General features: G+C 36.7%; 1 protein-coding gene across 9 annotated transcripts in view; it reads right to left on the reverse strand.

Moving 5' to 3' along the window:
* Positions 1-6,098: 6,098 nt before the first annotated feature.
* The window catches only part of LOC121384063 (MFS-type efflux pump MSMEG_3705-like), a 33,568-nt gene continuing 25,382 nt past the window's right edge, over positions 6,099-14,284 (reverse strand). For all 9 annotated transcript variants that reach the window (XM_041514281.1, XM_041514276.1, XM_041514278.1 and 6 more), the window contains exons 9-10: positions 8,071-8,256; positions 6,099-7,656 (exon numbers count right to left, since the gene is read on the reverse strand). In XM_041514281.1, coding sequence (XP_041370215.1) covers positions 7,508-7,656; positions 8,071-8,256 — 335 coding nt within the window. In that variant the 3' untranslated portion in view covers positions 6,099-7,507. The remainder of the gene's footprint in view (positions 7,657-8,070; positions 8,257-14,284) is intronic.

The raw sequence follows: 14,284 nt of genomic DNA on the forward strand, positions 1-14,284 counted from the left end.
CTGGAAGTCTTTAGATATCACCTTACAAAGGGATTACAGAGCTCCACTAATTGGGGCAATAAAATGTCTATAGGAGAATCATAATGGGAGTTGTCACCTGATCACTTTGTACCTGTCTTATCAAAAGGATGTGTATCTCTAATTCTAGCAGACTGGGAGTAATTAATTTACTTCACACAGTTCTAATTAAAAGCCCAAGGGAAATGGGGGCAGTTGTAATGACTGACATTTTAAACAGTAACATGAAACATATTTGTTAGCTTTTATGTTTGCTTAATACACATATTAATTTTTATAAGCCCAATCATTGCATGTTAATATCATTTACATTAAACTGTTCTAAAGTCAGAATACCTATTGTTCAGAAAAATAAAGATGCTACAAAGAACACCAAAAGAAAAACCTAGGGTCATCATATTTTTTACAAAATGCAAAATTAAAATGGATGTTTTCATTTATTCACCAGTTATAATATATCACCAGATGCATACATGTTGTAATGGTTCATGTACTGAACAAATCAGTCTGACTGATGTTTTATTAAAGTTGATCATCGATTCAGCTTTAATATCCTCACCATGTACATACAAATACATGAAACTTATGGAAACATAATCAGTTGAATCAGAGAAATTTATAAACAGTTATTACTTATTTGCATGATTCTTTCTAGTACTTTCCAGAACTTAAGAGTTTAAAAATATATGTATATTCATGTATGTATTTTATTTTCTGGTTTCTTCTTAATTAAAATTAAAGTTCAACATTGAATATTTCAAAGTCTGTTTTAATACAAAAATTAACGTTTATTCTAGAGATTTGATTGAATATTTTTTTAAACTATTATTTTTAGAAGTAAAATTGAAAATTTAACTGAAAATTAGTTTTTTCCTGAAGTTTTGATTCCCCACATCTGAAACTTGGTAGGCTGTGATTCTCTAACTTAGTCTTTAAAAACTAATAGAAAGAACTAAATGTTTACATTAAACAATTGCTAATTACATAGCAGATCTATTCAGACTATATGAAATATGTTTTTCTTTTGCAGAATCCCATCTGAATGTTGGATGACATATATCAAGATGGCACTGAACAAGACATAACTGAAAAAAGGGATGTGAGAGAATCCAATCTAACATTTAAAAATAAATATTCATTTATATTATTTATAAAATATTTCTTTGCATATACTGTTCAGATATACATGTATTAGTGGGTCACTTCGGGAAGAATGAAACACTACTTTGTTAAAGACTATTGTGCTTCAATTTTTATGTCTTGCTGACAGTTTACAGATAGGGTGTGGAAGTGCTGTCATACTGTACTGGTGACATAAGAACAATAACTTTTTAAAACAATTATTTGAATTAAATGGGTCATGAGAATTCCCATGGTATTCATGGATTTTGAACCTGTTGTTTCACTCTTCTTTTTTCTTTTCTTTTTCTTTTTCTTGACAAAACATTTGTTACCAGTTGGTAGCTTGACCAAAATTGGTGTCCATTTCTGTGGGTGGAGATAGGGTCAGTCGCATTAATACAGAAATTACCTAAGATTATTGAAATTTGGCCTCCAGGGACAGATTGCTGCCTAATTTCATTTGTTTAATGATGTCACCAGAGCACTGATTAGTTCATCACTGGCTACTGGATGTAAAAAATTAAATTGATAATTAATTTTGACCCATAGTATTCAGAGGAAGCTCTCTACATGTTTCAAAAGCAGCAAGTCATCTTTTATATGATCTTACCTCAGACAGGACAGAACATACCACAGCCGTTGATATTCACTTATATTTCACTTATACTTCACTTATACAGCAATGTTTGTAAATATCAGTGAATCGCTTATACTTCACTTATACAGCAATGTTTGTAAATATCAGTGAATCACTTATACTTCACTTATACTTCACTTATACAGCAATGTTTGTAAAATATCAGTGAATCACTTATACTTCACCTATACTTTACTTATACAACAGTTTCTGTTAAATATCAGTGAATGACTTATACTTCACTTATAGTGGGTTTTTTTGTAAAATATCAGTGAATCACTTATACTTCACTTATATTTCACTTATACAGCATTTTTTTTTAAATATCAGTGAATCACTTATACTTCACTATACAGCAATGTTTGTAAATATCAGTGAATCACTTATACTTCACCTATACTTTACTTATACAGCAGTTTGTGTTAAATATCAGTGAATCACTTATACTTCACTTATACCTGGTACTTCACTTATAAGTCACTTATATATATCTAACACTTCTGTTAAATATAAGCGAATGACTTACACTTCACTTATATATATGGTTAACACTTCACTTATAGGTCACATATACTTTGTATAAGTGATACCTCATTTGCATACAAAATCCTAATCGTTTACTTATAAGTCACTTATACTTGAAAAGTATTAACGACTTATACTTCACTTATAAGTGAAAAATATAAGTCATTTCGGTAAGGGTTGGTGTTGATGGTCATTTGCCATGGTTTGATACATTGTAGAACTCAACAGCAGAAATGATATTATCAGTTGTACAACAACTGACAGCTTTTTCAGGGTGAGAAATATGTTATTTACGTTTATGCATACCAAAAGAGTAAATTTAAATGTGAATAGCAATCCACGTTTAGCCGCCATCTGCGTTTTAGTTTTATCCACTCGTGCATACAGGCCCATTGGGGTATATAGCGAGTCATAATAAACTCGTCCGATTGGCTGGAAGCCATAGCAACCATCAACCTGTCACCAAGCTGGTCCCATGCTTTTAAACCTAAGAGTCTAGACTCCTCTAATGGAATCGTACACATTAGCAGGTTTCCTCTCTAAGACTTTGACATCCAATAGTCGAGGGTGGGACGTAGCTCAGTGGTACAGCGCTCGCTTGATGCACGGTCGGTCTGGGATCGATCCCCATCAGTGGGCCCATTGGGCCATTTCTCGTTCCAGCCAGTACACCATGACTGGCATATCAAAGGCCATGGTATGTGTTATCCTGTCTGTGGGATGGTGCAAATAAAAGATCCCTAGCTGCTAATTGAAAAGAGTAGCCAATGAAGTGGCGACAGCGGGTTTCCTCTCTCAATATGTGTGTGCTCTATAACCATAAATAAAATATGTTGAGTGCATCGTTAACAAACATTTCCTTCTTCCAATAGTCTATGATTAATAAATCAGTGTGCTCTAGTGGTGTCATTAAACAAAAACTTAACTTGAGTATAGTGGCCATCGGACTTAAGGCTGGTAGGTACTTGGTTTGCATCCTAGTACCGGCTCCCGCACAGAGAGAGTTTAATGACTTGGTGGGTAGGTGTAAGACCACTATACCGACCTCTCTCTCACTAACCACTATCCTGGACAGACAACCCATATAGTTGAGGTTTGTGTGCAATATAGCGTGCCTGAACCTCAATTGAATATACATCTAAGCATGAAAATAAGTAGAAATAAGCACAAGGCTAGATTCATTGTCCCTGTCAATATGACATAATTTGACCCATATGAATGGATTTTTATTTGTTTTTATGTTTTATGTTTTGTTTGGTAATAACTACTAGATGGAACATCAAATGATAAAGAACAAAATAGTAATGATTGGCTGCATTTTTCTTCTTCCATTAAAAAAAGGACTTTAGTAACTCTTGGAAAACAGTGGGGGGGGGGGAGAGGGGGGGGAGAGGGACATAGCCCAGTGGTAAAGCACTCGCCTCATGCACATGTCGATCTAGGTCTATTTCTCGTTCCAGCCAGTGCTCCACAATTGGTATATCAGAGGCCGTGGTTTGTCCTATCCTGTCTGTGGAGAAAATGCATATAAAAGACCACTTGCTACTAATGGAAAAATCTAGAAAATAAGTAAGGAAATGAGCTTTTGTCTTTAAAAAAAAAATAAGAAAAAAAATAGAAAGAAAGAAATGTTTTATTTAACGACGCACTCAACACATTTTATTTACGGTTTACACCTACCCATTGAGCCTTGCGGAGCACTCACTCAGGGTTTGGAGTCGGTATCTGGATTAAAAATCCCATGCCTCGACTGGGATCCGAACCCAGTACCTACCAGCCTGTAGACTGATGGCTAACCACGACGACACCGAAGCCGGTAAAAAAAATAGAGATAATATCCTAGTCAAAAACACCACCACATGCATATGATCTATTGTTTTATTCAAATATAAATATAACCATACATACAAGTTATCAGTACAACAAGAATAGTGATATAGATAAATATTTGTGTGTGTGAAGGGATGTAATAATAAACTAAAGGAAATTATAAATATGTGTGTCATAACCTAACAGATCCATATTTTGTGTTAGCGAGTATATTGGGTTAGTAGACACATTGGATGGGTGTAGGAAGGTGCCAAAAGTGGGGAGCGCGCACACACACATGTAAATATATAAAAACCATAACTGCTGCTACAAAGTGGGGGAACTCGTCTCCCTGTCCCCCACTTCCTACGCCAGTGCATTGTTTATTTTTATCTCTGTGTCATGGTACTATATTCAACTTATATCTTCTGTGGCAGAATATCTGTTTTCGACGGTCTACATTTGATCTAAAAACAACTGTTAATACAAACATTACAAAATGTGCATCTTGGTGCCACTATTATAAACAGAAAATTTCACAATTTCACCATATTTTCACATGTAAATATAAAGTTAAAAATTTAACACAATGAAAATATAGGTAAACATAATTAGGCCCACTTTCCATTTATGCAATTTCACGCACAAGTTTATGGATATGATATAGGACCTTTTCCATATCGCTATACCGCGTGTAGGTATTCAGTGTGCTGAAAAACAAAGTTGATTGATGTACAGTTTTACGTGCACTCCGACAACATAAAATTTTGTATAGTAATCCGCTTGCGAAAACACAGATATGGAAAAGCACATTTCCACCCAAGGAAACGCACACGATAAAACACAGACAGAATTATGTAAATGGAAAGTGTGCTTTAGATATATGATTAGGTTAAAGTGACAGATCTTAGTGTTTAAACACTACAGCATATTTTTCACCAACAGATCCAATTTTAATAACTGATGTCAAACATTATTTACATTTTATTGTTTAGTTTATCTATTTTCATAAATCAGTAGTGTTTTTGGTCATCCTGGTGTTTCTACTACCATGAAATACATTTCTGACTCCTTTAAAAATGCATGTTCATCTAAGAAGTACCAGTTAAGGGCATTTCCCCAGTTTCAACGTCACAGATTCTTGTCTTATGCTATTATATCTTTATCCACACATGTTACAGGTTTGTAGATTAACCAAAACTTAGTGTCCATTTTCATGGATTCAAACTAGGGTGTGCGCCTTTAAGAAAATAGGACATACGCCATCCTGAGATAAGAAGAAAAGTCAATATTTTAAATTGAAATTGCTTGCATTGTACCTACGGTATGTACAATGCAAGCAATTTCAAATTAAAATAACATACCACCTGTAGGTCATGAGATTATATAAATACTATGAAAAGTACATGTAAATACACTCACAAGAATAAGAGAGAATTCTGGATCAGTTAAAACAATGGAATTGGTTGAAAGAAAGCACTGATAAACCAAACCAGTCATAATTTTTTTTTTTTAAAGAGAATGATTCATACAAAATGAATAGAAATGGAATGGTTTATAATATTTTCTAAAAGTAAAAGGGTCTGTAATGAGCTTTTAAAAGTTAAATAGTATAATTCACAAAAAGACACATAAAAATGGATGAGTTTTTTGCTTTGAAAAAAAAAAGATTTATAAATAGAGAAAAAAGAAGAAGAGAAACAGAATAAATGCATACCGTCATCATGACTGCTGTTCTTTTACAATATCTAATAAATCATAAATATATTTATTATCCCAGCAGCCACTCATAACGCGGAAAATAAAAATCATAATTTCTCACATGCATTGGTCCAACGAACAATACTATTGGATGATTTGACACTTGTAAACCAATTATGACCTTGTCGGTACTAAATATGATGTCATCACGATTTGGCAAACACACAATGACGTCATGTAGTTTAAAGAGTTTGCATTTACGGCTGTCTGTTTTTGGTGTTAAATTTATAACAAAATGTCATTTTAATGCAATTCATTATAGATTTTTGTACCAGAATAAAGAGAACTTTTGTTTTTGAAAATTATCTATGAACGTGATTAAATAACAAAGTTATAGCAATACTCAGAACAGTATGTAAAGTAGTTTATATAGTTTCTATACATGTACGTGCATGTGTGTTGAAAATAAAAGCTTTTAGAGACAAAATTTCTCAGATAATAAATAGAATAACAAACTCGGTACCAGTTATTATCAAATTTATGTCTCGAGTGAAATAATTTTCAATTGTACGAGCTACGCTTTAGCTCGTGACAACTGCAAATTATTTCACTCGGGACATAAATTTGATAATAACTGGTAACTTGTTTATTATCCTCTATAGGTACACACAAAATTATCTCAAGTACATGTATAATATTTTTCAGTACTAAACATATCGAAATAAAAATTTAACTTTTCCTTATTTTGTATCACAGTCTGAATACAATACAATGTACCATGAAATAGAACAAAACTATCAGTGACGTCGTCCATGCAACTCAAAAATACTACTAATATATTCCATGGAAAACCATATATAATGCTGCTGAAAGGTTCCATGGAAGGAAAATACACCAGCAGAGTTTTTTAAAACAATCTACCATTGTAAAAAAGTACAATTTCCAAGGAAGATATAAATGCCAGTAAAATGTGATCTTTGAAAATGCAGAGCTCACCCTGCTAATTTTTATACAAAGTGGCCACAACAATTAGTCTTTGGCTAATAAAATATTCCTTAAATTGAGCACATTTTAATAATTTTCAAAGAAATCTTTTATATATCTGAAAAATGGCTACATTCTGGTGTCACATCTTTGGGCACTGCTAGTCTATGCGACATTCATACAGAACAAAAATCCACGAGTCCCAACATATTGGACTCTAGTACTGACAATATCTTAAATGGCTTCCAATAATCTAAATTAGGAGAACAATTGATCACTCCCCTCAATTTTGTTCATGGAGAAGTCTATAAAAATCCCATGGAAATATTCCATGGAAGACAAAAGTACCAGTGAAGTCTTCCATCGAACACAAAAATGGCACTGAAATGTTTACATTCGCTCATGGAAATTTCAGCACATCCCTTCATTCTTTCCAGAAACAGATCCAACGAGGGGGAGACCAATCCTAAAAATATTCAAGATCTCCTTTTTTTCTTCTTTTAATTTTTTGTTTCAATGGGATGTCCTTTTGACAAGTTGGTTCATGTGCCTGTTTCCTGTTAGTCCCCCACTCCCCCTCCATATATTTCCTGGATTCACCCCTGCTTTCCCAGAATATATATCAAAGAGAGAATGATAGATTTTATAATCTACTTTGTCCTACCAAAACATTACTGTCCCCTACAAGATGCTGTAGACAGCCAAATATCACTAATCAACCTTATTTTCATTGCCGGTTTCCGAACTAATGTCAGTGTATGCCAGCACTTTCTTCTGGTCTCGCTTGAGCACGAACATGGTGAGCAAGAATAACACTGATCCCAGCACGTAGAGTCCAGGATACAGGACGTACAAGGCACCTGAAAACAAACACCAAGTACATATTGACCGTAGTTCCCTGGGTACATACATGGACAGGTACCTTTTCTGTTCAGCAGAAAATACATTTGGAGCTAATATAAATATATTTCATATTTCTTTTGGTGCTGGGTTTAATTTTAAAATATCAAAGTACATATTGAGTGTAGCTGACATGGTATATACCTTTTCTGTTCAGCAGAAAATGCATTTGGAGCTACTACGAACATATTTCGTGTTTCATATTTCTTTTAGTTGGTGCTCAGTATAATTTTAAAATGTCGAGACAAACTCTTTTCTTTTCCTTTCCTTTAAATAACATTTCTGATACAAAACATTAATTAATAATTAATTTCATTTTAACAAAAACACTGGCTCCTAAACAAAAAGATTTTTTAAAAGTTGTGAACTCTGACCTCTCAAGGCATCTGTTTTGTTATATCCATTGTTCTCCAGAGCCTGTTGGATGGGTGGCACAAGCAACGGCATGGCTCCACCAACGTTGCTGATGATAAACAGGTAGACAGCGACCGCGGAGGTGCGGATATTGGACGGGACGAGCTCAACCAGCACAGTTAACGTGACACCAACCCACATCTCCCCTGAAATAAAAAAAACATATCAGTATCATTTATATGTATCTTTTACAGGTAACCATGAATAATAACCGGACTAAACTAATAATAGTTAATGTGAAACCAACCCACATCTCCCCTAAAACAAAAACTTGCCTTATCAGTATCACTTACAGGTAACCACAGAACTACATGTACATATATATCGTCAACGTCCCTAACTGTGTTATGCTTTAAATTCCGTTCACTTTGTTTTCTCATGCACGGTTCGCGCAATCGACATCCGATTTGTTGTCGTCGGCATGTCGTTCATTTATGAGGTTTTTCTTCACAGTTCAGGAACATTTTTATAAACAATAAAGTTGAGAAAAGTAAGTATCTAAATACAAAACTTTACAAACCCCTAAAACCATTAATTTTATTAAGTCGTTTTTGTTTATTCCTTAAAATTACCGATATCGGGTCCACATGACTCGTAGAAATTGACTTAAAATGGAGAAAGATGAATTAACATTCGGTGCATGTCACATGACCTCACACGTGCCAGATCAACAAGGCCAAATAATTTTTAAGACCCCTGTTATTAGAATTTGTTTTCAATTATTATATTCGATCTGCAAAAGGTATGCTACATTTTTGTGTCTCTATTGTAGTGAATAGTATTCATAATCCATTCATAACAGTTGTAAATAATTTTGAGTATATAAATTGTGTTAATTTAGAATCAATTCATTAAAAAAAATATATTTTACAAACTATTCGCAGGTATGAACGTAATGCCTATCAGTATTGACATCAAGTGTGAGCGATGTGTGTTGATAAAACGCGGACCGGAACCACAACACTTGATAAATTGAATTTTTCCTTTTAAAAAATTAATAAATTAAGTGTTCGGCAACTGTGCATAATTAAGTAACATATATTTTTTCATGTAGTTGCCTTAAAAATGGAAAATGACTAACCGCACATGCGCAGTACGATACTTTTTGCAAATGCATGCGCCTGAACGCAGTTAGAAACTTCGCATCCTTTCCTGTTTAACGGAGGGTGTTTCACTTTTATTTATTAGAATGGATTTGTTTTACGTCCACATTGTTGATTTTTTACGTTTCTTGATTGCAATTTATTTTGTTTCACGTATTGTAGCTGAAAAATGTAGAATAGTATTTCCGTAAATATCGTATTCGTGTTTTTGTCGTTAGGTGAACGCAGTTTGGGACATCGATGGTACTAATAGTTGAAAAAAAAATCATGTTACTAGTAACATCCCAGGCTTGTCTGGAAAACAAAGTTTTGGTATCGCCTAAGGTCAAGGACCATAACTGTCAAAAATGGGTAAGTCATTTTGAAAGTCAAACTTGATCTGTAACAGTACATGATAAAGCTATACATAAAATTTCAGCACAATATTCTGATGCATTGTGAAAAACCCCACCCCAGGACTATACTAATGGTTAATGTGATGCCAACCTACATCTCCCCTGAAATAAAAAACTTGCTTATCACTACCATTTACACGTAACCATGGATAATACACAGAAGAATGCTAATGATTAATATAACCCCAACTCGCATCTCCCCTGAAATAAAACTCCCCTTCTCAGTATCACTTACACTTAAAGGCATACTGTCATGGATTTAAGGACCTTATTTCTCTAAAAATGAATAATAAATATAAATTACATTAATTTTTACAGACCAAATCTAGCTATTGCATCACTTTAACTACACCATGATGGAGTGAAATCCATGTCAACTCCCTCAGCAATGTTAGTTTTTGAATTAGGGACCATTGCCATAATTCAATTATTTTTACAAAATATAAGTGGAGTATGGTGGTTACGTAGATGGTTGATAAAAGTACATTTAGGGACAGATCCAATATATATATATTTTTAAGTAATACTTTGTTAGGCCATGTAATAGGTCAGTGGTCTGTGACAATATGCCTTTAACCATGGATAAAACACAGGACTATACTAATGGTTAACTTGACTCCAAACCACATATCCCCCTACAAGGTAATAACAGGATAATACAGGACATGGTTATTGGTTAACGCAATGCCAACCCACATCTCCCCCTACAAGGTAACAAATGGATAATACAGGACATTGTTATTGGTTAACGCAATGCCAACCCACATCTCCCCCTACAAGGTAATCACTGGATAACACAGGACATTGTTATTGGTTAACGCAATGCCAACCCACATCTCCCCCTACAAGGTAATCACTGGATAACACAGGACATTGTTATTGGTTAACGCAATGCCAACCCACATCTCCCCCTACAAGGTAATCACTGGATAACACAGGACATTGTTATTGGTTAACGCAATGCCAACCCACATCTCCCCCTACAAGGTAATGACTGGATAACACAGGACATTGTTATTGGTTAACGCAATGCCAACCCACATCTCCCCCTACAAGGTAATGACTGGATAACACAGGACATTGTTATTGGTTAACGCAATGCCAACCCACATCTCCCCCTACAAGGTAATGACTGGATAACACAGGACATTGTTATTGGTTAACGCAATGCCAACCCACATCTCCCCCTACAAGGTAATGACTGGATAACACAGGACATTGTTATTGGTTAACGCAATGCCAACCCACATCTCCCCCTACAAGGTAATGACTGGATAACACAGGACATTGTTATTGGTTAACGCAATGCCAACCCACATCTCCCCCTACAAGGTAATGACTGGATAACACAGGACATTGTTATTGGTTAACGCAATGCCAACCCACATCTCCCCCTACAATGTAATGACTGGATAACACAGGACATTGTTATTGGTTAACGCAATGCCAACCCACATCTCCCCCTACAATGTAATGACTGGATAACACAGGACATTGTTATTGGTTAACGCAATGCCAACCCACATCTCCCCCTACAATGTAATGACTGGATAACACAGGACATTGTTATTGGTTAACGCAATGCCAACCCACATCTCCCCCTACAATGTAATGACTGGATAACACAGGACATTGTTATTGGTTAACGCAATGCCAACCCACATCTCCCCCTACAATGTAATGACTGGATAACACAGGACATTGTTATTGGTTAACGCAATGCCAACCCACATCTCCCCCTACAATGTAATGACTGGATAACACAGGACATTGTTATTGGTTAACGCAATGCCAACCCACATCTCCCCCTACAATGTAATGACTGGATAACACAGGACATTGTTATTGGTTAACGCAATGCCAACCCACATCTCCCCCTACAAGGTAATGACTGGATAACACAGGACATTGTTATTGGTTAACGCAATGCCAACCCACATCTCCCCCTACAAGGTAATGACTGGATAACACAGGACATTGTTATTGGTTAACGCAATGCCAACCCACATCTCCCCCTACAAGGTAATGACTGGATAACACAGGACATTGTTATTGGTTAACGCAATGCCAACCCACATCTCCCCCTACAAGGTAATGACTGGATAACACAGGACATTGTTATTGGTTAACGCAATGCCAACCCACATCTCCCCCTACAAGGTAATGACTGGATAACACAGGACATTGTTATTGGTTAACGCAATGCCAACCCACATCTCCCCCTACAAGGTAATGACTGGATAACACAGGACATTGTTATTGGTTAACGCAATGCCAACCCACATCTCCCCCTACAAGGTAATGACTGGATAACACAGGACATTGTTATTGGTTAACGCAATGCCAACCCACATCTCCCCCTACAAGGTAATGACTGGATAACACAGGACATTGTTATTGGTTAACGCAATGCCAACCCACATCTCCCCCATCTCCCCCTACAAGGTAATGACTGGATAACACAGGACATTGTTATTGGTTAACGCAATGCCAACCCACATCTCCCCCTACAAGGTAATGACTGGATAACACAGGACATTGTTATTGGTTAACGCAATGCCAACCCACATCTCCCCCTACAAGGTAATGACTGGATAACACAGGACATTGTTATTGGTTAACGCAATGCCAACCCACATCTCCCCCTACAAGGTAATGACTGGATAACACAGGACATTGTTATTGGTTAACGCAATGCCAACCCACATCTCCCCCTACAAGGTAATGACTGGATAACACAGGACATTGTTATTGGTTAACGCAATGCCAACCCACATCTCCCCCTACACTGTAATCACTGGATAACACAGGACATTGTTATTGGTTAACGCAATGCCAACCCACATCTCCCCCTACACTGTAATGACTGGATAACACAGGACATTGTTATTGGTTAACGCAATGCCAACCCACATCTCCCCCTACAATGTAATGACTGGATAACACAGGACATTGTTATTGGTTAACGCAATGCCAACCCACATCTCCCCCTACAATGTAATGACTGGATAACACAGGACATTGTTATTGGTTAACGCAATGCCAACCCACATCTCCCCCTACAAGGTAATGACTGGATAACACAGGACATTGTTATTGGTTAACGCAATGCCAACCCACATCTCCCCCTACAATGTAATGACTGGATAACACAGGACATTGTTATTGGTTAACGCAATGCCAACCCACATCTCCCCCTACAATGTAATAACTGGATAACACAGGACATTGTTATTGGTTAACGCAATGCCAACCCACATCTCCCCCTACAATGTAATGACTGGATAACACAGGACATTGTTATTGGTTAACGCAATGCCAACCCACATCTCCCCCTACAATGTAATGACTGGATAACACAGGACATTGTTATTGGTTAACGCAATGCCAACCCACATCTCCCCCTACAATGTAATGACTGGATAACACAGGACATTGTTATTGGTTAACGCAATGCCAACCCACATCTCCCCCTACAATGTAATGACTGGATAACACAGGACATTGTTATTGGTTAACGCAATGCCAACCCACATCTCCCCCTACAATGTAATGACTGGATAACACAGGACATTGTTATTGGTTAACGCAATGCCAACCCACATCTCCCCCTACAATGTAATGACTGGATAACACAGGACATTGTTATTGGTTAACGCAATGCCAACCCACATCTCCCCCTACAATGTAATGACTGGATAACACAGGACATTGTTATTGGTTAACGCAATGCCAACCCACATCTCCCCCTACAATGTAATGACTGGATAACACAGGACATTGTTATTGGTTAACGCAATGCCAACCCACATCTCCCCCTACAATGTAATGACTGGATAACACAGGACATTGTTATTGGTTAACGCAATGGTAATGACTGGATAACACAGGACATTGTTATTGGTTAACGCAATGCCAACCCACATCTCCCCCTACAATGTAATGACTGGATAACACAGGACATTGTTATTGGTTAACGCAATGCCAACCCACATCTCCCCCTACAAGGTAATGACTGGATAACACAGGACATTGTTATTGGTTAACGCAATGCCAACCCACATCTCCCCCTACAATGTAATGACTGGATAACACAGGACATTGTTATTGGTTAACGCAATGCCAACCCACATCTCCCCCTACAATGTAATGACTGGATAACACAGGACATTGTTATTGGTTAACGCAATGCCAACCCACATCTCCCCCTACAATGTAATGACTGGATAACACAGGACATTGTTATTGGTTAACGCAATGCCAACCCACATCTCCCCCTACAATGTAATGACTGGATAACACAGGACATTGTTATTGGTTAACGCAATGCCAACCCACATCTCCCCCTACAATGTAATGACTGGATAACACAGGACATTGTTATTGGTTAACGCAATGCCAACCCACATCTCCCCCTACAATGTAATGACTGGATAACACAGGACATTGTTATTGGTTAACGCAATGCCAACCCACATCTCCCCCTACAATGTAATGACTGGATAACACAGGACATTGTTATTGGTTAACGCAATGCCAACCCACATCTCCCCCTACAATGTAATGACTGGATAACACAGGACATTGTTATTGGTTAACGCAATGCCAACCCACATCTCCCCCTACAATGTAATGACTGGATAACACAGGACATTGTTATTGGTTAACGCAATGCC

The sequence above is a fragment of the Gigantopelta aegis genome, chromosome 10, assembly GCF_016097555.1.
Source record: "Gigantopelta aegis isolate Gae_Host chromosome 10, Gae_host_genome, whole genome shotgun sequence".
Lineage (NCBI taxonomy): Eukaryota > Metazoa > Mollusca > Gastropoda > Neomphalida > Peltospiridae > Gigantopelta > Gigantopelta aegis.